This window comes from Ochotona princeps, chromosome 25 (genome assembly GCF_030435755.1).
Source record: "Ochotona princeps isolate mOchPri1 chromosome 25, mOchPri1.hap1, whole genome shotgun sequence".
NCBI lineage: Eukaryota > Metazoa > Chordata > Mammalia > Lagomorpha > Ochotonidae > Ochotona > Ochotona princeps.
The window spans coordinates 29,890,504-29,916,639 of record NC_080856.1 but is presented as its reverse complement, the minus strand read 5'-3'; the positions used below and the strand labels follow the sequence as shown (position 1 = coordinate 29,916,639).

The 26,136-nt window shown below is 41.1% G+C and overlaps 1 protein-coding gene across 5 annotated transcripts in view; it reads right to left on the bottom strand.

The window, feature by feature from the left end:
* Nucleotides 1–172: 172 nt before the first annotated feature.
* CALD1 (caldesmon 1) overlaps nucleotides 173–26,136 on the bottom strand; it is a 178,382-nt gene continuing 152,418 nt past the window's right edge. For 3 of the 5 annotated variants that reach the window (XM_058681349.1, XM_058681352.1, XM_058681351.1), the window contains 9 exons: nucleotides 25,043–25,185; nucleotides 19,655–19,904; nucleotides 17,633–17,773; nucleotides 14,010–14,053; nucleotides 13,840–13,921; nucleotides 10,927–11,064; nucleotides 10,432–10,527; nucleotides 4,726–4,806; nucleotides 173–2,413 (listed from right to left, as the gene is read on the bottom strand). In XM_058681349.1, coding sequence (XP_058537332.1) covers nucleotides 2,408–2,413; nucleotides 4,726–4,806; nucleotides 10,432–10,527; nucleotides 10,927–11,064; nucleotides 13,840–13,921; nucleotides 14,010–14,053; nucleotides 17,633–17,773; nucleotides 19,655–19,904; nucleotides 25,043–25,185 — 981 coding nt within the window. In that variant the 3' untranslated portion in view covers nucleotides 173–2,407. The remainder of the gene's footprint in view (nucleotides 2,414–4,725; nucleotides 4,807–10,431; nucleotides 10,528–10,926; nucleotides 11,065–13,839; nucleotides 13,922–14,009; nucleotides 14,054–17,632; nucleotides 17,774–19,654; nucleotides 19,905–25,042; nucleotides 25,186–26,136) is intronic. The other 2 variants (XM_058681350.1, XM_058681353.1) reach the window with 1 other exon arrangement.

Below are 26,136 nucleotides of genomic sequence, written 5' to 3'. Positions count from 1 at the left end.
ACCGCACTCCCGCCCCAAATAACATAAATCTTAAAAACAAAAAATGTTTCTTCTTTATTAAGAGTAAAACCAGGACTCAATGTGACCAGAGGTTCTGTCATGCCATTATCTTTATTACAATAGACACACATCTGGAAGTCAGTATAGTACATAGAAATAAGTGAGACAAAGATATTTGGAGGAATTCCATTTATTGTGGATGCTTTTCACAATATACTTTTATTGTAGCAATTATCAGTGAAAAATACCAAGTGTTCATAGGTTTTTATCAATGGCAGATTCACAGGCCATGCTAGTCAGCTTGCAACTTTACTTTCTTAATGATAACAGAGAATTGTCATAGAACAAATAAACAAAGAATTTGTTTTTCAGAAGATCAAATCCAAACTGAAGAACATTTTTACCCACAAATTTATTCCATCCAAACACTGGAAATAAAATAGTTGATAATGTTCTTCTCAACTTTCCACTTTCTGGAAAAATACATACTGGCAATCAGGAAAAGCTATTGTTCAGAAGTTCAACACGGCAATGTTACCTCACCATCGTCGTAATTCAAACTCGGCTGTATTTCACTCCAGTGGCAGGAGCTAAAGCTAAATACGGCGCTTCATGTAAATTCTAGTCTAATTTGACTAGACTAGACTAGACTAGACTTGTCATAGACTTCATGTCTACTCTGTCATGAGGGAACGATTTGTACAGTCTTGGTGGCCCATGCTTGCCAAAGGCTGGAGAACTCAATTTTTGAAAAACTGATATATGACGAAAAGAGGCTTTGAAAGGTGGAGATACCTCCTCGTGCCAGCCTACCTTGATGAGCTCTCCTGGGAGAATCCTGTTGATAAGGATATCTCCTTGGGAAGCTCTCTTGGTGTGGTAGGAATTGGGGCAAAAACCATTCTGGTTAACTCAGCTGAGGTATGAATTTATATAACACAGAGATATGTCCATAGAGGATATTTTGCCAAAACATTGGTGCAATTTTCCAACATCTACATTGAAGAATAACAACTTATAACCTAAAATAAGACCTAATATCTGGATTCTGTGTTTTGTAAAAGCAGTAAGTCAATAGACTCACTAGTAAACTAATACATAACTAGGAAAACTTAAATATATTTTATGGGATTGACAAATTATCAACTTATGACAAGTACCAATGACTAATAAAGGTAAAAAAGATTAATTAAAAATTTCAGAGTATATATATATAAATGGAAGTATTATTGTACTTCCAAATACTGTATTGTGCTCATTTTATCTCTTTATTCCCAGACTTCAGCAAGCTGTGTAACACTGATACTCAAATGCTTGCCCTCAATGTTGAGAAGGTAAGGACTTTAGATATCATTTCTGCCAACCTCTTACAAACTTTGCTATGAAGAAGCAGATTGTGAGTCTGATCCAGATAGTAGGTTTAATAAAATTACACTGGACTTCAAGATTGCTTTTAATTATAAACTAAATACTATATCTTATAGAAGATTTCAACTTGTTTTGACACGTCTACTCTCTCTCTTTTTTCAATATACAGGTCATTGGACATTGAAAACATACCTACCTGCCATGTTTTTGTTGGCAAATATAAAACATTAATATAATATTGTGATTTAATTTTTTTTAAAAAGCTGTGATATTGACTAGTTACAAGGACATACTACTTAATACGGTCATCTAATACATAAAAAAGCATCCTATCTTTAGCGTGTTTGTATAGGTATATGTACTTACGCACATCATTGGGTAAGATTGTGGTTCAGGCTACTAAAACTACCAAAGAAATCCACAAAGCAACCAATCTAAAAAAACAGTACCACTGTAAGCTACCATATTAATCCAATTTAGGTATGCATCAGCATGAAATAAAGTAAATACCTCAACAGTACATCTTTCTTTTCAAGACAATCATTATTGCCATATATAAAATGTGAAATGGGTTACTTTCAGAAAGTTACAATTGCCCAAGATAATTTCTTCCATGCTTTATTCTAAAGTGCAGAAACAACATGACTTCTGAATTTCAAATAAACTATGGTTTGTTTTTCTAGATGCTACACACATTTGTCAAGCAATCTTAAACTTGAATCTCCTTGTATTGATGTTCAATGTGGCTGGTGTCACTGTTCAGAGAGAATTACGATGCTCAGTAGGAAAGTCTATTTCACAGCATGGGTTTCTTTGGAAACAGGCTCCTGTGCAAAGGCAGTACTTTACCATGAACATCTCTACACTGTGATTATTAAATATAATGACAATATACATGGCTCTACTGGGATATTGTAACATAAAACAAAAGAAAAGGAACCCAATTTAGTAAATTAACATAAATAGAAAACAGAGCAAATTAGCCCTCTGCAATTGAGCTGGTCCAGGGTCTTGAGTTTGAGTTCTTTCTTGAATTGTCTCAAACCTGTTAAGAGAAGAGAACTTTAAATCTGCAGTCTACAATTTTTTAGCCAGATGGCTTTTGTCAGCATGAAAAAGGGGCAGATTGTAGTTATGGCATGAACATGTTGTATGAAAGGCAGTATATGATCTTTTATTCTATCCTTTCTTCTGTTTTTTTTTTCACCTTCGTTTCTCCTCTATGTTCCCTCCTCCTACCTTGACCATCAGATAGAATCTTATTTTAAAATTCTACAGTAAAGGGCAGCAATGTAGTATGCATTACAAAAATAGGGACACGTGTACTAATTAACCCAGTTAAGGCCATGTTAGTATACCACAGTGAACAGAATGCTCACCTTTAGTCTTCTCTCATTTTAATCAAACAATTTATTTTCTCCCTTTTGCTCTCACACCCTTATTCATGGACTAATCTGATCTACACGCCTAGTCTTCCTCATCAAGCCAGTGGTTAACACTACTTGATGAGGTAATAACGAACAGCAACATTTGATGTATTTCCAGTTGCAAATGTGTTGTGTATTTTTATTTCAACGGAATGATGGCATGACAAGAGCATTTGACTTTGTGGAGCAAACGAACTCACTTGTTTGATACCTCATAAGTTGAGTCTGGTGGTTATATGGAAAGAGGTCAGCAATCCACACCAGGGAGGAGAAACTGGTGAGCGTGTTCCTCCACTATTGCACAGTTTCAGGGAATACTATTCATATTGTACTGTGTAGGGGTGGTATACTCTGAGTATCATCATCTTAGAGCATCTTTGCTCCAGTTCCCAGGGCTCTGGCTATAGAGAACTATCAGGCAGAGTTATTCCATTAGACCTGTGTGATGGACTATGGGGAGCTGACATGCCCTACTCAGGAGACTATTTCCACACTTAGACTGTCCATTCTGAGGGTCCAGTGGCCCATGGCATGGGGATTACAAAGGTTTAGACCAGCAACTTTGTTCTTTGTTTGGAGAAAAAAATAAAAATGGAAATCTTCCCTTTCTCCTTCCCCCTGCCACCAAGAGAAAATTACACATGGAATTCCACAACTTTACAGTTTCTCCTGGAGATGCATCCTCAATGGAAAGTAGCATGTGTAATGGTTAACAAGAGGGGCTCGGATCAGACTGAGTATCAATCCAGACTTTGGTACTTATTGGCTGTATGACTTCGGGAAAACTTAGTTTCTCCGAGCTTTAATTCTTCAGCTGTAAAATGGAAACAGTATTACTGACCTCACATGGTGGTGAGCGATTATATGTGGTATTAAACAGTGCCTGGCAAGTAGTGGATACTCAGTGTCAGTGGTAGGCAGAGGTGATGATTATTAGTAGCAGGTAGCATTTGGGAGATGGAACTTACTTAAGTCACCTTAAGGGAGAGGCTGAGTTGTTGTTGGAGTTTATTGGAATAAATTATCACAGCCTAACAGGGAACCTATTCAGGCAGCTGCATTAGACTTAGAACCAGGAAAGGGGTGTAACTTCACTTCTTTCAGAGAAACTTCGTGACGTTCTCATTGCCTTAGATTTGTTCTTCACCCTGAATGCTCTTAAGAGGGGCTCTGTTTCTCGAACTCTAAGTTGATGACAAAGAAGCCCGTACCATTTTTTATTGCTGGCTTCTGATTTCACTCTTTTTCATTTTTCCTGTGTCAGAGGAAAACACTGTGTCTTTTAGTTGAAATGGGAAAAGGATACAAGTGGGATAGGAATTAGCTCCTCAGAGGACAAGCCGCCCTACTCATGATCTGAGCATTGTTTTAGATATTGTTCAATGTCCCATTTCTTAGGAAATGGCATATCCCCAATGCTCAGACTGACAGTGAAGGAGGACTCCAGGCATACTCATTCATTAAGGTGGTAAACATCATTGTACTTTCAGGTATTATTTTGATTTTTGGTCATAGCAAGCCTGAGTCCGAGGGTGCTGACAATGGCAATGTAACCTCCTAGAATGGGTTCAGAAAGCAAATTGGAAACAAAGTCGTTTTTCCTAAGTGATCATCAAATGCAATTGGTGCCTAGCTGGGACGTCCCAATGAAAGACACATGCTATCCCTTAAAGCCTTTTGTTGCCAACCCTCATAATTCTGTGATGGATCTACAGTGTCTCATTGGCCAACTTTCCATGAGCTGTGCATCCGCGATAAACCTGCAATGCCAAAGGCTCCGTCAATCTTTCCTTTCATCCATCCTACCAGTAGTTGATGACCAAGCAAAGGTGTGTTGGCCAGAGACAGGTCTCATTTGCCCCCAGGTAGAAGATGGCAGGATTCATTAGCAAAACTTATCTCTAAAATATCAGTCTTTCCAGCAGATTACCTTAGTGGGGGAAGTGACCTTGTCCACAGATTGCTTCTCCCAGAGGTTCCGCTTGCCAGATACGTCACCTGGCCTCAGGTCCTAATGAAGAGAAAGCAGAAACAACATATAGGTAGGTGGCCCTTTATATTTTCTGGCAAGGTCTAAATGAATTTCCCTCACTGGTTTGTTTGAATCAATTCATCATTTAATACACCCCAGTGAACTGAGAGAGATAGAAGTGAGCCTTATTCTGATGATATGAAAAGGAAGTGGACCGCCATATAGCATTTAGGTTCTTGTCCTTCACCAAGCACTTATGTGTTTCTTGTTCAGTGAAAATGGAAAGCCCGCATATTTAAAATTTGTATCCCATACTGGAAGTGAATAGAGCAGGCATTATTTTCAAGTAATTCATTTGGAGTTTGATAAGCATTTCACACCTGTACAGTAATGGCAGCTGCCCTGCTCCGTCCCTACTCGCATCTCAGGGAGGGCACCTGGGATGTGTGTAGTGGCCTACAGTCCTCAATCCTCCCATGGAATGAAATTTTAATGTCCCGTATGGTAATAACCTAATTAACACATTCTTCTCCCCATCACATTACCTAGAGTGGGTGTTTTTTCCCCTTCCGAATCAATCGCTTGCACTGGAATCACTGGGCTAGGAGAAAGGGCTGACCAAATTTGACATTTTTCTAAGTGTACTTCCCTCACACTAAAATCATACAAATCATTTTGGGTTTCCTGGGGGTTAAGTAGGGGAATTCTGAATGGAATGCAGAAATACACATTAATCACAAATTGCACCCACAAGAGAAACAGACAGCTGATGGCATATGTAAGACCATGTGGAAATCTTGGCAAAGAAACAGTAATGTGATTGGTAACAATTATGCAATTTTAAAGTTTTATTTACTAACTCATAATTAATTTTATGTGGATGAGGGTTCTAATTTCTGTTTCCATTTACTTTTCTTCCAGCATTTTCTTATATTAGCATTTGGCAAAAGGTGGTTTATAGAAAATAAATGTGTTTTGCTAAAATAACATGCTTATTTTGGCAAACCATTTTTTGTTAGGAAGGCAAAACTAATAAGAGTTGCATTTATTCATGGATACCAATCTAAGTGAGCACCGTTCTAATACAGCATGTTGAGCTCTCACCACTGTTAGAGGCACCATGTCAATTTTGTATTTGCCTGTGTCTTAATGAGTTTCTGGATTTCTTCAGAATTCCTGATACAAATTCCTGATACAAAGCAGCAAGATTGTTTTTGAAGAATTCTGTTCCATTTGCCAATGTAGTGAAAAGCTGCCAAATTGTCTGAGGGACCATCTTAAAATTTTGGAAACTACAATTAGGAACCTGTCAATAGAAGATCTGGAAAGTGGCTATTACCACTTTATTTAGTTCAATCATAGAGACAACATTTTTCTTTCACATGCATATTTTTTTTTTGCCTAAGAAAACAGATTACATTTCCTTGAGATCCTGCCTATGAGTCTTTGAATATCATGTAAAGCGTTAAAGGAGTTGGTTCTAACACAACAGGAATATCCAAACTGCGAGTTGGCACTTTAATTCAAGGGGAAAATATAAATAAGTTACCTGCCCAGACAACATTTTAGATAAAGACCCACTTAGAGAAGGAAGGAGAAATGAAGGCAGGAGAAGCAGGTTTCCAGTCAACCAAAGATCAAAGAGTGAAGTGAAGAAGTCAGCTGAGAAAGACATGTTCAAAAAAATAAAGCAAAAGGAAAGACAAATTAGCTTTTCAATATGCATAACACATAGACACAGTGAAAAACAAGCAAGCCGCAGTATTCGGAATTGAATTTCAGTTACAAAATTACTCCAAAATCCCCCTGAATTCTACCTACAAATAGCAATAGGTGTTCCAATAAAGGATCCAGCACAAAGCAAGATTTTATTTGAAATATGTTCATTTTGGGAGGGTCCTGAAATATTTATTTGAGTATTTATTTTGGCTGTTCTGGGCAATTTAACTATTAGCTTACATGAAAATAATTTCATAACTACTGAAAGAAGATGATTTTTCTCTTTCGTGAGGGTTTTTGTTTGTTTTGGTTTTAAACCGCTGCTTTCCTAGGTGCATCATCCAGGAGGTGGATTGGAGTGGAGCAGCCAGGATTAGAAAAGGCATCCATGGAATTTTGGCACTGCAGGTGGCAGCTTAACCTGGCGTGCTCTAACACTCGCTTCTCTAGTGAGCTTCATTCCTGTGAATTATTCTCCTCCTTGGGATTTCACTGGCTGAGGACCATTTTGTTGAAATGAATTTGCTCTGAGTTTGTGTTAATGACTCAAGCTGCACATCTGTGAGCACAAACTTAAGTTTTCTCCTCTCCTCACTCATGCCATGGAACACAGGCAGTGAACTAGCCCCAAACCAGAGGACACATTCAGAGACCTTTTATTTACTGTCACTTTTAGGTAATCTGACACTTTGTGATCAAGGTTAGGCTGGCCAGAATCCGCAGGGTGTTAAGCTCAGATGCCTGCCATAAAGGACCAAACTTGAAACACAAATGTCTGAAGAGCTAGGATGCAAGAAAATAGGAAAAGGAGGGAATGGACAATTTCAAGCGCACATGTACGTATCTCTATAGCTTAAAATGTCTACATTATAATTTGAAAAAGGAAAATAAAATACAGCAAATGGATCAAATGGCACAGATCTTAGATGCAAGCTCCTAATGACCCTGTAGACAAGACTGCTTTCACAAGTTGCCTTCCCTGACTTTCCTTTCCTGCCAACCTCTATACACCTACAGGGTCCTACTAGCACGTCTTCCATCGCTGAAACTATACTTTTCTTCTTGGACCCATAGTATCCATGAATTACTCTCTTGTCTTGCTGAGTTCCAAGTCATAGCTCTCAAGAAGGCTACTAGGTTGTCATCCATACTTTGACATTGCTGTTGAGTCCCAAATATAGGTGATTACTATGACTGGAATGTGCACAAACTTGATGTTTCTTAATAAGTACACTCAAACTCATACTGACGTCCTAACATGAATTATACATAATTTTCTTCTAGTCTGATTCTTATTCAGGAAGGCACACTATTCCACAAAATTAAATAGAGAAAAAAATTATTAAAGTCAATAGCAACTTCTACATGTTCCTTTGCTTATTTTCTATCTTCCACGCAATAATTTAGGGAATCAATTAATGTTAGGCGAAGCAGACGACGGTTCTGTAAGCTCCTTGTTACAACCCTTTTGTCATGCTATTTTGGGGAAGTTGTCTAAACCCAACGGCCAGAATGCTTTAGGAGGTGAAGAAATCTTGACACAGAATTTAAGGTTTTTAATTCTTCTATTCAGATGACAATCAGATCACAGTAGCCTTATCAGTTAGAGTGTTGATAACACAGCAGGAAACAAGTCTTGTGCAAAATGTATGAGTGCGATTCAGTGTAGAAATGGGATAGGTCACAAATGCTGTACATATGACAAACTCACTATCTTTTCTAGCCATGTGACATATTAACTTATCTTTCTCTCCTTATCCCCTCTATCTAAGGCGTTCTTCTGGGATCATGAACTTCATATGTATGTTTTGAAGGAAAGGTTGCTTATATTTCATGAGTTTTTAAAAATGTCCAGTATTCGAAAAGGTTGATAATTGTTGGTCTGAAATCGTAAAGTTTCTATAAAATGCCACTTAAATTGTTTATTTTTATTGCACTTTGACCCTTGGCTAAGGACAAGTATGAAAACTGCTTTTTTTAATAAGATTTTTTTGGAAAGGCAGAACTACAGAGAGAAAAAGAGACACAGAGAGAAAGATCCTCCATCAACTGGTTTGTCAGCAATGACTGGAGTTGAGCCGATCCAGAGCCAGGAGCCAGGAGCTTCTTCTTGGTCTCCCATGTGGGTGCAGGAGCCCAAGGACTTGAGCCATCCTCTGCTGCTTTCCAGGCCACAAGCAGGAAGCTGGATCACAAGTGGAGTTACCAGCAGCACCACAGGTGAAGGCTTACTCTACTATGCTATGGCACAGACCCCAAACCTGTTTTGAAAAATAGCTTATTCTTTTATGCTACACTAAAATCATAACTGTGAAACTTGAGGCATTTAAGAATACATATCTTTTGGGTATTGTGTCTGCCCTTAACTGTCTCCTATAACAGGCCCCCTTATATGTGTTAATCAGATGGTGGAAAAGGGTTTCTTTTCACTATATAAAGGTTTTGAAACTGTAAATAGGGTTTGCATTTTACATCTTGTGAGCTGTTACGCAAAGAACACAGGCCAAATAGATGGCACACAGAATGATACTTCAGAAGGGCGTGTAAACATCTGCGTTGTAAACACTTTTTCTCTTTTTGAAGAAGATGACACAATTGCATGACTTTGTAGCCAACAAATACGAGTGCCACTGTTTGATGGCATAGAGACCAACAATTTGGAAAGTTTCTCTTTCCTTCTAGCAAGTCAGGCGAAGGAGGTTGACTCTCAGGTCCCTTGGACACCAATCAAGAAACAAAGGCCAACTTCACAAAGAAACTCAACAATGCACAGCAGGGAGTTTAATAATGTATTTTACTAAAACAGTAAATGTAAGGCGATGATCATACTTCAAGGTATTTTGAAAAGTTCATGGAAAATGAATACTATGCAAAAAAAAGAGACTACACATGGATTTGTTTTGCACTGAACTAATGCTTTCATCTCACTTGCCATGAACTTTTTCAAGTACCCAGAATCATTTAATGCAAAGATTGACAGAATATTTTGGGCCCGATGTAATGGATCAGTTGGCTAATCCTCCCCTTTCATGTGCCAGAATCCCATAAGCATGTCAGTTTGTGTCCTGGTTGCTCCCCTTCCCATCCAGTACCTGCTAGTGGCCTGAGAAAGCAGCAGAGGATGGCCCAAAGCCTGGGACCCTACACCCATGTGAGAGACCTGGAAGAAGCTTCTGGTTCCTGGCTTTGAATCAGCTCAGCTCCAGCCACTGGAGGAGGGGAACACTGCCATTTGGAGGGGAACAAGTGGATAGAGGATTTTTTTTTTTATCTCTGTCTCTCCTCTCTGTAAACCTGCCTTTCCAGTAAAAATAAATCTTTTAAAGAAGTTTTTTTAAATAGTAGAATAGCTAGGCTTAATAAGTTTGAAAAAAGCTAATCAAAAATAACATTCATAGTCAGTTTTTTCCAGTTTCTAGCTTTGCTGTGTGTGTCTGTTTTTAACGGTTTTCCTTTGGAGGTGTTGATAACAAAATTACAGTAATTATTTGAACAATTGTTTAGTAACTGCATTTTTGTTCCAAGCTTTAGGTAAATAGGAAATATGGGTTTCAAAATAGCCAGCATACACATTCTTTGGGAACAATTGTTCTTGACAGAGATATACCCAAACTAACTTGACATTAAATTTTCAGATTTCTGTCTATAATTTATCGAATAGAAGCTAAACAAATAGGCCAGGAAAAATAGGTAAATCTGAACAGCCTCAAATTTGGGCTAACTTCCCCTCTAAGAGTGGAGAGGTGAATATTTGGCTCCATTTTACCCTCCTGGTGTGACAATCCAGGACTGTTCTGTGGCCCAGTATCTCCTTATTTGTGACATTAGCAGGGCCTGTAAAGAACAGAAACTCTGTTTGCCCGGTAAACAGACCAAGTGCTTGTTTACTTTGGCTGTTGACAACTGTGAAATCAAAGAAATTCAGAAAAACTTGCAGGTACTTACAGAAGGCTTGGGAGCAGGCGACTTGTTGCCATCTGGGGTTTTGGTTAGCCACTCGTTGATGCGGCTGGAAACTCCCACCTTCAGGCCAGCGGTTTCCTACAAAGAATTAATCACCCAACATACTGAAGAGTAAACCTTAGCTGGGAAGAAATGTGTACAGAAACCCTAAAATATTATAAAGCACTATTTTACCTAGCCATGAGCTCTCCATTGACATTTAAAAAATGTTATTTGATTTTTCTTCCCCCCTGGACTTGGTCCACCCCAAACTCAAGGGTGTACAATCAATCACAGGCATTTTATGAGGGCTCCCAGTCTAGAGTTTAGCACACAGTGTGAGCCTCATGAACACACACTCTCTGGGCTCACTTTTGTGGTCACTGCAATGCGCAGTAGGGATTGCATCACTTTAACTATTAACGAACGTGGTTCCTAAAACAGAATGGAAGACAGATCCACTCCTCTCAACTTTAAATACAAAGATCTTTTGCTCACCTTATTGGGTGTGCCTGATGCAGCAGGGGCCGAGAACACATTGCCTTTCTCCCACATGCTCTTGATATTGCGTACACCTTCCGCAGGCACAGGGAGATCTGAGGCTGCTGGTTTTGTAGATTTTGCAGTTTTGGTCCCCTGAAATGATTATGTTTTAGGATTGATGCTGGGACGCTTTTTCCTAGAAAATTAACTTATCTCTTCCATCACTAGCATTTAAAAAGTTTATTGTGTACATACCTTCACCAAAAATGAGCAATAATTTCTGTCCTGCATTCTGATCATGCGTATTACTCACCATAGACCCTAAGAACTAGATCGTGAGATCTTTGAAAAACGAAATGCGCTTTTTAGTGAGATATCGCTGATTGTTGAGGCAACAATCTATTTTACTTTTCAACACCTCTGAAATGATTGCTGTGTGGGATACTCTGCTGGGCTCTGGATGTACAGTTTTGCTGTAAACAAGGCAATCTGCTCTGAAAGTTGCACAAATATGAATTTAGCACTATGGCGAAATAAACACAGTAAAACAACAGAATGACAAAAAGCATAGCAACAGGACAATGCTATTTGGTTTTAGATGCAAAGAAGACTAATCCGAAGGAATGGAAATTAAACCCCAGGCAGACAGAAAATTCACAGTGACAAAGTGAACCAGAGAAAAACTCCAATCCACGTAGAGGTTAACAGGATGTGTTCAAGTCCTGAGGTACAGGGGAGTGCCAGCAGACTGGAAAAAACATTTGACTGTGTAGGGAATGTTCCAGAAGCAGGGTTAAGGAGAGAACGTTGTACATTTAAGATGCTTTCCTAGCAGTACCAAAAAACATACTTTAAACAGCCCAAGTTTCTCTCCTGGTCCTGCTTTCTGTCCTGTTGCCTTTGGTCAGATGATCAGCCAGGAGAGTCAGCATCAGTGACCACGGCATAAAAATCCCACGGGACTATGTAAAGGATGAAGCCACAGTCTTAGCTACATCAGACTTATTGGCGCTAACAGAAACTCAACCACAGCAAACCACTGCTATGATGTGAACACAGCTTTGCTCCTACATCCATCCATGATGGATTTCACATCCTGAACTCACAGGGTAATGGCACTAAGAGGATGAACATTTAACACAGGATGTTTGGAGGTGAGGCTTTCAGAAGAAGACTGGATTGGAATTGGCTGTTGGGGAAAGTTCCTGTGATTAAATGTTGATGGTGGTGTAAGTGATCACACACTTTCCCCATCTCCCTCCTTCATGGCTGGCTGTGAAATCCTTGCTGAGCCTCAGTTCCACATTTCACAACTGCTTACCAACATCAGACACCAAATCTATAGGGGCACCCAATGACCCACTGCTCCAAAACTACAGGCTGAAATAAACCTTTTCTTTTCATAAAGTTCATTTTTGGGGGATAATTCGTTGAGAAACATTTTAGTGAACATTTAAGCTTGTGAATAAAAACCACATCTTGAGTGTCAGAAATTGATTATTCACTTGATAAATCATCAGACCTTTCTTTTTGATGTCTCCCTTATCAGCTTTGTGAACCACTGATCAACTATCTCTAGAGTGCAAAGGAGAAGGAAAAGATAAAATTAAATGGACCCAATGGTTTCACAGCAGGTGGTCTCCAGTAAAACATGGCTAAAACCATGGGCTGAGGTCTACACAGAGAAGAAAAAAAGTCAGCTTATGCATGCTAAACACCAGCTTCTTCTAGGTGCTCTGTTACTTGGAAGTACACATTACTTCCAAATACAGTACAACCCAAAGTCAATTGGGTTGAAAAAAAGTTCCAGTATGCAGAAGGATAAAGTTGTCAATATAAATGTTTATCTGAAATGGCTGATTAAATGAAGGTGGCTACTGTCTATATATTTTTTCTTTAGTATTTTTATTCGATAATAAAAAATTTATAAAACAAAAGGGGACTGTGGAAGATTATATAGGGTCAATTTAAACCACATTTAGGGACACAATTCCTAAGGAATTTTGGATATTGAAGATAAACTTGTGAAGATACACAGAACAATTAAATACCAGGAGACCAATTCATTGAAAGAATAAAGACCTTCATTATAGAAAATGCAGGGTGAACTTATCTGAAACTGTTCCAGGGGTTGGCATTATGGCTCAACTGGCTAATCCTCCCACTTCAAGCACCCACTTCTATATGGGTGCTGCTTTATGTCCTAGATGCTCCATTTCTGATTCAGCTTTCTGCTTGTGGCCTGGGAAAGCAGTGGAGGATGGCCCAAAGCCTCGGGACCATGAAGCTGTGTGGAAGCCCCAGAAGAAGCTCCTGGCTCTTGGCTTCAGATCAGCTCACCTCCAGCTGCTGTGGCCACTAGGGGAGTGAACCAGTGGATGGAAGACCTCTCTCTCTCTGACTCTCCTCTCTGTAAGTCAGCTTCTCCAATAACAAAATAAACACATCTCTAAAAAAGAACCCCTATTACATAATTTATTCCTACATTTCCCCAAAAACTAGTTCAAAGTGTGATAACATTATTGGTGTTTCTTTTTTCAAAGGGTAGCCATTTTTATTTATTTCAAAGGCAGAGCAATATCACACACACACATTTCTTCTTCCTCTAGTTGACTCCCAAGTTGTTTATAACACCTAGGACCAGGCTGGTAGCTGGGATCTCTGTGCAAGTTCCCCACATAGGCGGTGAGGACTCCAGCACTTAACTCATCACCTGCTGCCTCCCAGGCACACAGAAGGAAGCTGGACCGGAAGCTGAGGCAGGACATCAGCCCAGGCACTCCAGTATGGCACGTGGGTGACTCAAGCAGTGAAATTACCTACAATGCCCACCTGGGATCATTAATATTCTGATACTATGGTAGCTGTCGGAGTTGGTTATCATTCTAAGCTGTTCAGCAGGGCCATCGTCCTGAGGACAGTTCTCACCTCAATCGCACTGGTATACTGCTCCAATCGGCTGTCAATCTTGGACACCACTGCTGCTTGATGAGTTGATTTGACACCACTGCTAAAAAAACAAATGGCTAAACATATGAGAATCATTCCCTACTTCCAAGAGGTAATGATTCCTAAAATGAACACTCAACCATACTTACCTTTTCTGCACAGACTTATTCAAAAATTCTGCTCGCTCTTCAATCTAGGAATTGAAAAAGAAAACCAATTAAAAATTTTCACTTGGATATAATGTTTCTCAGCCTAGGCCAGTATCATTCCTGAACAAGGTGAGTAAAACCACCACAGTGTTAAAGGGTATTTGATACTACACCTAGGCATGCTTCTACAGAAAGACAGTCTGGACATGATATTTGACAGTGAGATTTGGGGATGCAGTTAGTATTGGCAGAAGGTATTAGAAACACACCACTCTAGGGCCAAATTACAACCAGATTGAAATGAAATGAAAATGCCTTTAAATTAATATGAATCGGTGGCACAATATTTAAAATACAAGACTATAATAGTTTTTTTTTCTCCTAAACCTTTCAGGATATATTTATACGACTGCACTCACACTATATTCTAACAACGAATGCCCCAGACTGATTTATCTCTGTTTTTTGTAAATACCAGGATCAATTAAGAAAGAATACTAGGAGTTGTGAACTCTTCAGTTACGGTTTAGTGTGATTTTCTAAGTTAGTAAGGGCCAAGCATGCAGGCATACTAAAGCGCTACCCTGTGGTTGCTCTGGTTACATGAGAGATAAAGAAATGCAGAGAACCTCTGATGGCTATATGCTAAACGTGCAACAGTCCTCAATGAATTCCCCCACCCTTTTAATTTCAACTTCTTTTTGCTACAGTAAGGCTGTTAAATGAAATCTGATCTTCTGAAACTGTGTAACTTCAATTCAACTCATCTCTGAAAGTTGGCAAATGTTAATTAACTTCTAGGATGCTCAACTTCAGGCCAGACATCCTCTGACCCCCACCAGCTGTCAATATCAGCAAGTACGAAACCTGTTCTCAGTGTGATTGCATGTGATAGTATACACATGCTGGAAGCTTCCATGTCCTGCCCTGACTAGGGCAGCCATGGAGCTTGCTACACTACAGTGACTTACCCTAAGTGCCTGTTGTTGACATTCATTCAACAAATTACCATAGGATGGGTAAACAATAAACACTTTCACACAATTTTAGCGACTGGGAAGCCAGTGTCAGCATGGCTGGCATGAGACAAGCACCTACTCTTGTCTTGCCTTTAGCGCAACAATGCTTCTTAAAAGGGCTCCACTTTCATGTCCTACTTCCCATCAAAGGCCTCACCTACCAAAAAAAAATCACACTGGGGGTTTAGATTTTGAAAGATGAATTATAGGGGAAGCTGGAAACATACAGGTTATAACACTCCTAGTATCTTCTACAATGTTAGGATCAGAATGGGACTTACAAAAAAAATTCTTAAGTACCGCAAAGGTTTGTTTCAAAAGCATGTTTTATTCCTACTATCAGCTGAATTACACCTTTATAGATGCTAAGGGCACTTCATCTTTCTTAAACATTTCTTACAGAAATAAACTCAAGTCTTTACTAAAATTAAATTTAAAATGCTACAGGGAGCCCAGGATTATTTACTATAAAATAAATATTAAATAAATTATTTTCTTAAAAAAAAAAGTTCCCGGATGAATGAAGTGAAACAGTTTAGAACCATGCAAAACCCTGACATTTTTAGTATTTCCCAACCATGTATCTGTTCATGTATGCATCCATTCATTCATCCAGCCAGCCAGCCAGCCTTTTAACGTCAACAGCCTGCCAGCTAAACTATGAATCAATTGGGTTTCTTCCATATAAAGTTATATTTCAAGTTGTAAATAAGACAGTGCTATGGATTGAGTTGTGTCTCTTGCAATATACAGCTCATGTTTAAAAACTCTAGCCCTCCCATATGGTTATCTTTAGGGTTGAACCCCTGAGAAAGTAACTGAGGGTAAATGAAGTTGTCAGGATGTGGCCCTGGTCTGATAGGATTAATGCCTTTTTAAGAAACGACACCAGCTAGTGTGTGCTTACTCTCTTGCTACCCTGTGAGGATATAGTGAGAAAGTGACCATCTGTATGCTTTCATTGGAAATGAATTGGCCAGCACCTTGATCTTGAATGTTTCAGACTTTAGAACTATGGAGTCCAGTCTATGGAGCTTAGCTTTGGAAACCTGAGTGGACTTCCATTCTTAAAGACCTATTCATCTTTTTTTTTTTAATTGGAAAGCCAGATATACAGAGAGGAGTAGAGACAGAGAGGAAGATCTTCCATCTGATGATTCACTCCCCAAGTGACCACAATGGCCACAGCTGAGCTGATCCGGAGCCAGGAGCTCTTCCAGGTCTCCCACACAGGTGCAGGGTCCCAAGGCTTTGGGCCGTCCTCAACTGCTTTCCCCTGGCCATAAGCAGGGAGCTGGATGGGAAGCAGGACTGCTGGGACTAGAACCAGTGCCCGTATGGGATCCCTGTGCATGCAAGGTGAGGACTTTAGCAACTAGGCCCTAAAGACCCATTCCTAAAGAGCACATAACTTAGGGGCCCACGCAGTGACATGATGAGCAAAGCCATTCCCTGCAATGATGACATCCCACGTGGTGCTGATTTGTGTCCTGGCTGCTCCGTTTCTGATCCAGCTCCCTGCTAATGATCTGGCACAGAACCAGAAGATGGTCTAAGAGCTGGGAGACCAAGATAGAGTTGCTGGCTTCAGGCTGTCCAAGCCCCAGCTACTGCAGCCATCTTGGGGGTGAAACAGCAGATGGAAGATCTCTGTCTATTTGTCTGTCTCTCTCTGTAACTGACTTTCAAATAAATACATTTTTTTTAAGGAGCACAGAGTTTATAAGAGAAGAGTAGCACGCATCATTATTTAAGAGTTAATGGTGGTTACCTATTACACAAAAGAAGAAAAGGCTGAGTTTACAAGAGAAGGAACTACCTGGGGGAATTGAAGAAGGCCTCTCTGGAGTTTTTCCTTTGGCCAGAGATTTACAGTGTATAGTCTACAGTTTCAAAAGTGAGCATATGAAAGTGAGAATTGGGGTGCACAGGTAGAAGGAAAAGGACATTTCTCAGAAAGCAAATGCACACATCCAAGATTGGGGGCAGGCAGAGTGCAAGAAAAAGTCAGCATGATGGTAGAGCTGAGCCTTATCCTCTGTTGCACTGTCAGCGGCTTTCTGATGCAGGGATCATCTTTCTAACCCTGGCCGCCACAGTTATCCCAATGACAGAGACTCGCAGGTTCCCAACTCCTTTTTTTTGTCTAGAGTAGCCGATGTGGCTTGACTTTACAATCATGTATCAAGAAGCAGGACCTCTGGCAAGTGACTAAATCATGAGTACGGAGCTCTTGTGAATGGGATTAGCGGATGGAAAAAAGGCCCGATTGGGCTTGGGTGGCTCCATGCAATCCCTTTCTATCATGTAAGGATGTAAGAACACACAAGGTGCCACGCATGAAGAACAGGCCCTCGCCATTGTCAAATCTGCCGGGGCCTTGATCTTGGCCTTTAGCACTGTCAGTAACACATTGCACTTGTTTTTGATGACTCGGTCTCAGGTATTTTGCTACAGGAACCCTGAGACTAACACCAAAGGAGTGCAACAAGATCAGTGAAGCAAAGATCGCGAATGATTAGTGATTTCACAAGGGACTAAACCAAGTTTATGTGTTTTTTGATGTGACGAGTGGTACAAGAAGATTTGCTGGGAAGAAAATACCTTGAGAGACGACCCTTTAGGGGTGAAGCACTTGAATGGCTTCTTATCATCGGCCAAGCCATCTTCTGGCATCTTCTGGCGTTTCTCAGCAGCTTCCGCCCTTCGCCTTTCTATCTCTTCCTTTAGCCTCCGTTTCTCTTCCTGAAAGAGAGCACAAACAGCAAAAAAAACATCACAATCAACGTCCAGGCGAAAGCCAAGAGCCGGTAGGAGCAAGGCACCGAGGCAGAAGCAGTCGACTCAGGCTCTGCTGGGGAAGCCCCCTTGCGCTCAAGGGTGCTTACAGATCATGTCGCTTCCCAACTGCGTGACCTTAACCATGTTATTTGCCAGCTCTGTGCCCCAAGTCTTCAACTATAAATAGGATAACAGTACCCACTTGGCAGAGTTTTCATGAGTTCTATCCCATGAGAGTGATGGGTCCTGTCCCATGGGTCCTTTACCCTGACCTTCCATGTCTAAATACGTAAAATGAATACAAATATCCTGTCTATGTACTTCCCAGGCGAGATGTGAAGACTGATGGGGTGGCTTACATGGAAATGCATGTAAATCTACGGTATCAATTCTGCCAAACTGTGCAAGAAATGATTTTTGTGACTGTCACTCATCTCAACTATCAAATCATTTGAGATCACTGTCACTGGATGCTCTCCAGTAACAGCTGGGGAGTCTGTTGGTCAGAGAGCATTGTGGAAGGATCCTGTGCTTGGTAAGAGGTTAGACCAAATTATCTCCTAGGTTTGATCCAGTTCTAAGAGCTTATGACATCCCTTCTAGCTTGTAGCCCAGCAGCCTTGCCTCCAAGGTCCCAGCTCCTAACTGGCTGAGTTGGGATACAAACCTGGCATGTTGGATTCTAAAACTGTATTGTCCCAATTCCTTTTGATCCCAAGGTCATTGGCTCATTGAAAGCTGGAGTAGGAAGAAACCTTGGAATAATCTGTTCAAACTTCCCATGCAGTTCTGGGAAATTTTGTACAGGCACCATATCTGAAAGCTATGGAAAGTTTTAAAAAAAATATTTTGAATCATATGAGATCAGTATCTTCAAAGCTCTAGGTCCAGAGTTGGAAAAGCTGAGTTGAAAGGCTGGCTCCACCACTTGCGAATCAAGAACATCGCGTGACTCTCCTAAACTCTCCGATGCCTAGTTTGTCCATAAAATGAGGATGCTCTTCAGGACGAAAGGAAAGAATGCACTTTGTAAACCACAGCGTGGAAGCTATAGTTGTTTAGCATTTTTTCCAGCGTTGAGCCAAAGTGTTCCTGCTTGTAACTTTATCTGTTGTTTTGGTCCTGTCTTAAAGGATGGAGTGAATTCATCGGCTCCTAATGGTACAGTGCCTGCTGTAGGGTAGGCACTGCATGGGTCCCGGGTAAACAGCAGTGACCCCAGAACATCTTGCACTTTTACACTGCGCTACACTGACTCCTCCGTGACAAAAATCCACGAACAAGATTTTGAAAAACTCAACATTTGAAAAAAACCCTACCACACAACTTCATTGCCAAACCTTCATCCTTCTTCAGTTTCTTTCTTTATTGGGTGGTGCTACAGATAAAGAGCTCAGACAGCTGGGACCTCGGGAAAATGACAAAAGATTAAACAACAACACCTGGTGTCCTAGTTTGCTCACCTGTAAAACACGGATAAGTGCTCACATCAGAGTTGGGAGGGAAACCAGATAACTGAACAAGACTGCAGATTTCAGCACCGAATCTACTACCTAGTACACTTATGGCCCTTCAAATACACTGTAATAATTTGGGGATAAATAATAAGAGGGGGATATAGGGAGGAAGGGATAAGAGGAAAGGGAGGGAAGACCCCCTATGCTCTAGTCCTGTATCCTGAAAAACAAGAAATCCACTCATTTTCCATCAAACGAGCCAGTAAGTTTATGTTCGAAGGAGCGGCTGCACAGGCCTTGGAGGGACAGAACGACTTGCTCCTGGGCTAGGCGCATCCACAGAGAGGCGCACTCAGCTGTGCCACAGGGGGCAGGCGCCCTTCCTTACCTCCTCCCTGACTTTTCGATCTGCCTCTTCCTGCTTCTTCCGCTGCTCTTCCTCCTCCAGGACTTTCCTCCGCTCCTCTCTCTTCTTCTTCAGCTCCTCCAGCTCCTGGGCTGCCTCCTGCTGCTTCTGTTTGAGCTTCTCGAACTCTTCGTTCTCTGTCTCCCCGCGTCGACGGCGCAGCTCCTCTAGGCGCTTGCCGGCTTCGGCCTCCTGGGCGTCCCCACTGGCCTTGCCTCCAGAGCGGCTGGGGCTGCGAGGGGGGAGAACAGGAACCAGTTTACACGCCTTGCCTGAAAACTTCTCCTAGAGTAGGGGGATGTCCAGGGTGGGGCTTTGCGCGCCAAGGCCTGGAGGCCTCACTGCTGCCTGTCACTTGCCACTGGAACTCTCCATCAGGCCGAGGAAAGGGTGGCGAATGCCAAGATCTCCGTGAGAACACTTCATCTGCCTGAGTTTCTCAGTTGTAAACCGAAGCGAATTGCGCACTGTCGGTGGGAATGCAAAATGGTGCGGCCGTATGAAAAACAGTGAGGAGGTTGCACATTTCGTGTTACATGCTGTTACCATTTTTAACCACAATTAAATATAAACACATAAGGAGAAAAAGAGGGCGAAAACTATTCAGTTCTGTTTACCTCTGTATTCTTTGGGTCTCAAGGGACTAAATATCTACTTATCTTACACGTCATCCATCCGTGAATGCTGTTATTAGAAACCAGACTACTCACATGCGCTCCATAATTTACCAGTGGCCACCTTCGTTTGGTACCCCGTTATAATCCTGAATCAAGAGGAACGCAGACCGGTTCAGCCCTGGAGACAGACTCTGTAGGGAATCCATGTCTCCAGTTTGGCCTTGACCTTAACTCTTGCAACAGATCGCTGGCAGATGAGATCACCTGTTGCCTCTTAAGTGCAGGAACACGCATTCCCCTTAGAGCCCCCCCAAGGGAAGTTCCTGATGACGCAAGGCCCCATGGTTTCCTTTTACGTATTTGGCACCCTCTTGCGTCTCAACTCAACTGAAATGCTCGAATACCTATGGCTTTAAATGACTTAATGAGCTCTGGCGGGATTAGAGTCGTTGCTTTACATCTTGTAAACCTTTTTCATATCCCTTACCACTGTCTCACACATAAGGAAATCCTTTGTTGAGAGAACATAATTTACCCAAATGTTCGATAGCTAGAAAGTGATTCAGTCATGGTCAGACCTGGTTGTTTAGCTACCATGTATAGTCTTCATTGTAGTGTATTTATACCTGAAGGTAAAAATGATTTGGCATAAAATCATCCATGAAATAGAACATGTCAGCCCCCCTCCCAACCTCTTCTCTCACACCCTGAGGACGGAGGGTTTACGAGGGATGTGTCCTACCTGATTTTGTGGGATTACTTTAGTCAAGGAGCTACCTGCCGTGCCTGAAAGGAAGCATTGCTTCATCAAGCAGTACAGCTTGAGAATCGGGAAGAACATGTGTCAACCTTTTTTGTAAGTCAGAACTGAAGTTCAAATTGATGGTGAATTTTCTTTTGTGATTAAAGGGGACCTCACAGGGATTTCACTGTTAAGGCTAAAGAAAGACTGCCACCCCAAGTTCTTGTGTTAAAAATTTTTTTTCAGAGCTGGTAGTCTTCATGTTTTACAGACATCACCTGATAAGATGGGGCGGCATCCTCAACACCTACTGAGCCCCAAATTCCTTTAGAACATTGATGATTCTGAACTCTTAGGAGCAGAACTAACACTTTAACAGAACATTCGGTTTCCGCTTAAGCAACATTCATAGTAGTTACATCCTCCTGAAATTTTACTTGCCGGCAGCCTTGTTATAATTAGTGTTAAACTAAGAGACGGACAAATACTTTACTGCCATTTAAATGCTTATTAACATGTAGTTAGGTCATTGTTCACTAGATCTGAATCAGGGTAGGCAATTTACAACACGATTGTCTAAGATAGATGAATAATCACTGTATCTTCTACTTTAAGTAGAGAATGGCATTGTGTTTCTGTGTATGGAGAAACAGAATGAATAAAACAATGAAAAGATTCAAGATATATGCTCAAAATATTGATCTTATAGTGTACCTCTCATCCTATTTCAACACTGGGGTTGCCCGAACATACTATGTTTTCTCGGACTATTTTTCAAGCTGCATAGTCATGAACCAATTCAGTGGGTTATAAGGATTACCAAAAATATAATTAGAATATAATGAGAATATGTTGCATGTAGCAGTGGAAAATACCATTTGTTGAATGCTTGTTTCATTAAAAATATTTACTTTCATATAGACTTATACTGGGTTATCATGCCAAATGTATCTCTTCCTAGCAGTTGAAGTTTAAAAGTTGAAATTTACTTCTTTAGGTCCTTGACAACGATTATTTTACTCTGAACTCAAAAGCGTGTCTTAAAAATTTACGTTGTGTATTCCAGGATTTCAAATTTACATGCTATGGCTCCCCGTTCAGCTCAGTTCAGATCTTTCTGAACTCAGAAACAATTATGCAGAAACGTCTCTGCTGTCCACTAGGTGTCGCTCTGTCTTCGTGTTGGACAGTTAAGATGCCCATCGTTAAGTACTAAAGTCATTTTACCCGTTCAGGAATACTCTTGACATCATCATTTATAGGCTTGTATTTATTGGTATAGAAAGCTGGTTATGATGCTTTGCTACGCACGGCACAAGTTATTCTATGCATAACTCAATTTGAAACACACTGTGTAAATATACTCATGTATATATAGGTATATATGTGCATTTATGTTGAATGTTATATATGTATATAAGATGTTCGGAAAAATGTTACTGTTGGTTTTCTTTGGGTGGTAGGAGCTTATTTTTATTCTTCTATTTTCTGACTGTTTTAGCCTGAGCACTTTTTCCATCAAAGTCTGAAAAAAAAAAAAGCATTTCCTTCCCATCATTAAAACATAAAGAGAAATCCTCATTTTGTACTTTCTTCTAAATCCTTGGGCTGATCTTTTATCTTCATCACTTGTTGGTTCAAACTGAGAGTCTGTGTCATCGTTCAGCAAAAGCTACTGAGTTATGTGAAGACATGATCATCAAAGGAGACAGTGATTAAGTCACTCACAAGACGCTGTGCTCAAAAGAGAAGGCGTTTTGGGCCCGGCGGCGTGGCCTAGCGGCTAAAGTCCTCGCCTTGAACGCCCCGGGATCTCATATGGGCGCCGGTTCTAATTCCGGCAGCTCCACTTCCCATCCAGCTCCCTGCTTGTGGCCTGGGAAAGCAGTCGAGGACGGCCCAAAGCTTTGGGACCCTGCACCCGCGTGGGAGACCTGGAAGAGGTTCCAGGTTCCCGGCATCGGATTGGCACGCACCGGCCCGTTGCGGCTCACTTGGGGAGTGAATCATCGGATGGAAGATTTTCCTCTCTGTCTCTCCTCCTCTCTGTATATCCAGCTTTCCAATAATAATAAAATCTTTAAAAAAAGAGAGAAGGCGTTTTGTCTAGATCACCCATGCCTCTCTCTGTGGACCGGCTCTCAGCATCAGGGTACATGAACATTATTTTTTTTTCCTAGAGTTGTTCCTGCTAGCTTCTGCTTCGCAGGTTGAAGATAACCATCAACCCTTCAACCGTTAAAAACAAAGCTAGCAGCAGCAAGTTTAGAGAAATACAGGCTCCCTTGCCCCTGATGACTTTTCATTTTGCAGGTATAAAGCCATGCTTCTCGTTTCTGTTCGCATCGGCATAACTGAAGCTAAAACTCACAGATGTTGGCAGCTGGACAAAAATGAATGGTATGGTGGTAATTTGTTCTTCTACTTTTTATCTGCCCAAAGATGGAAAAATTAAGAGTTGAGACTCGTTGCTCAACCTATTTCAAATATTTTGCTATTTTTCTCTTTGAATTTCCTAGCTCTTTTGGTGTCCACACACAGGCATGCTAATCATTCATTTGAACTCTGACTAAAGCACCTTGGCAAGTTCCCTAGTTCGTTATAATGAGAGTTTTCAAACGTTGTTTCTCTTTGTAGAATTAAAATGAGTGTCTTCAAAAGCCTTATGCCTCAACTATTTAAACTATCAAGTAATGAAATAACACTCATCTTAGGTAACAGTCATTGAACATTTTTCAGGAATCTGACACATGAGCACTGGACTTGAAACATTCAATGAATGACACTCCAGCAAGCTTTGCATTCGGCTGTCAGAATCGAATTCGCTTTGTAGATTTTCTATGGATAGACGATAAGTTCTTAATGTGACCATCTATTTATTCTCTTGCCAATCACAGGTAATGTCCTTGGATTCTACCCTCCTTTCTCCTTCACAGTTGTATCTAGGCCTTTCGTGCACGGCTTCTGTGTGCTGTAGGTTATCTGCTGCATCCTAGGACCAGGAGGATGGAGCTCCTGCTCAAATTTTTTGTACGGCGACATTGTTTCAGGATAACCACCTGATACTTAGAAACACTTATCCCTAATAGGTCCACTTGTTTCTGAATGTTGCAATTCTGCTGGCGTAAGGAGCAAGTCAAAGGGCCCGACGGCTGCTTGGTGGCTTTGCTGCAGCACATTTCAGTAACACGGGGTCAGCAAGCAATGGTGGTGCCAAGCAATGGTGGTGCCAAGCAGCTCCTCAGCACGGGGACCGGGACCCTTCCTCACCACCTGCTGCCCAGGCTGAGAAGTGAGGATTTACTTACATAGACTGGCCTAGTCTTTCTAACATTAGTTGCCTATCTTTAATATGTGGGTGGGAAATTTTTAATACGATGATTAGGAGGAGGTTGAGGCGCTGCAAGATAATTTCCCAAGATAGATTAAAAGGGGCATTCAGCCCTTGCCTTCTTTCTCCAGTAGATAATAATGCCCGTGCAAATTAACACGAAAGATTGTCCGTGGTTGAGAGATCTGAATAACTCAGTTTCCGTTAATGTTTCCAAAGTGCCTGGCTGTGGAATAGTTCTGCCTTCCTACGATATCATTTACAAACGTTCAAAAATGCATTCTTCAAACACAACACGGAAGAATGTCTCCTATGAAGTTGGCTGGATCACATACAAAATAAACCAATGGCATTAACCTGTAATAATGTTTTCTAATCCACTGATCTCACATGTGTCTTTTAGGTCAGCGAATCAAACCATGGGTGCCGAGCAAGCAAAATCTGCCTTGCAAAGTAGTGGGAACTGGAGCTGAAGCCCTGGCTGAATAATGACCGCTGCTCTCTCGTTCGCGTCAAGGGAACTAGACCTGCTGACTCTGAGTCTCTATGACAATGGCCAATAACCTCACAACGTAAGAATGTTGCCTGTCTAGCATGTTTCTGCGTCTGGAGGCGCAGGATAGGAAGCCGTCTCTGTGTCCCCATGAGAACACAGTACCCGTTCACTAGTCACTCCTTACCTGAATGTGTTCTCAGCATGTTTAAGTTTGTGAGTCACGAATTCTCCATTCTGTGACTTCTCCTCTGTGAAGCCCTTCTTTTTATCCATGAGGCTCTTTACTTCTTTCGGCTCTTTGTCCTTCTTCACCTTTTCATCTTTGACCTAACCAACAGCACACATCGGGACAATAACACAAAGACCTTATTAGATTTTGATGGGTGCTATCAAATAAGAACCCAAATTGTTATGAAGCCAGAAAAGTTGAAAGTGAAACACCCCCACAGAGTTTGGATCCCAGGGAATCCTCAGACTGAACAATGGTCCTTCCACCTGTGAGAAAGACCTTGACTGCAATTTTAGGAAATTGACATCCCTGCTGGTCTCATTGGGGCTTTTGTTTTCAAGATCAGAGAAGGTGGTAATGCTTATAAATGTTTAAGGTCGGGGAATTTCACGTGAAAGTAACTGCTCGCAGTTCCCAGTGGAAAGATGAGTTCTGAAAGCAGCTTTCACGGAAGAATGGCCAGGTTGTTAGCACAGCTTCTTTCTGACTGTGCATTTTTGAGAAGAACATGAGAAAGCAAGAAGTGAAAACCTGCCAAGTAAGGCAGATATAGCAAAGCAATTTTAGAGAAGCAAAGTGAAGGAAGATAAAGTGTATATTTTAATAAAATGAGTAAGTCCCAGGGATGGAACAGTCTCCTAAATCATTAGAGTAGACTAGAAAAAAACTCCAGAGTTTAAGCCACGAATGGGTGCAGTTCTTTCAATGACCATAATAAGAAAGGGGTTAAAAAGTCCAGCAGTGTTTACCTTGACTCCCACTGCTGGGGAAAACAGTGGTTTTGTGATTGTGTCGGGAAACAGGGAGAGTTACTTTCAACATGTTGTGCGTTTTGTGTTGCAAGTCCCCCCCTAGAACTGAGGCAGATTGGGTTACATTAAGTGAGTTTCCATAACTCTTTGGGAGGTAAGAGGGTTCACATGGCTCTCCCAAGAGCATCTCATTCATTCCTAAAACCCATGCATGAAAGTAGGTAAGGTTCATTATCGTCCCTTTCAAGGCAAACATCTCAGAAACAAGAGTGTTCCAAAGAGGCCTACAGAGGAAGG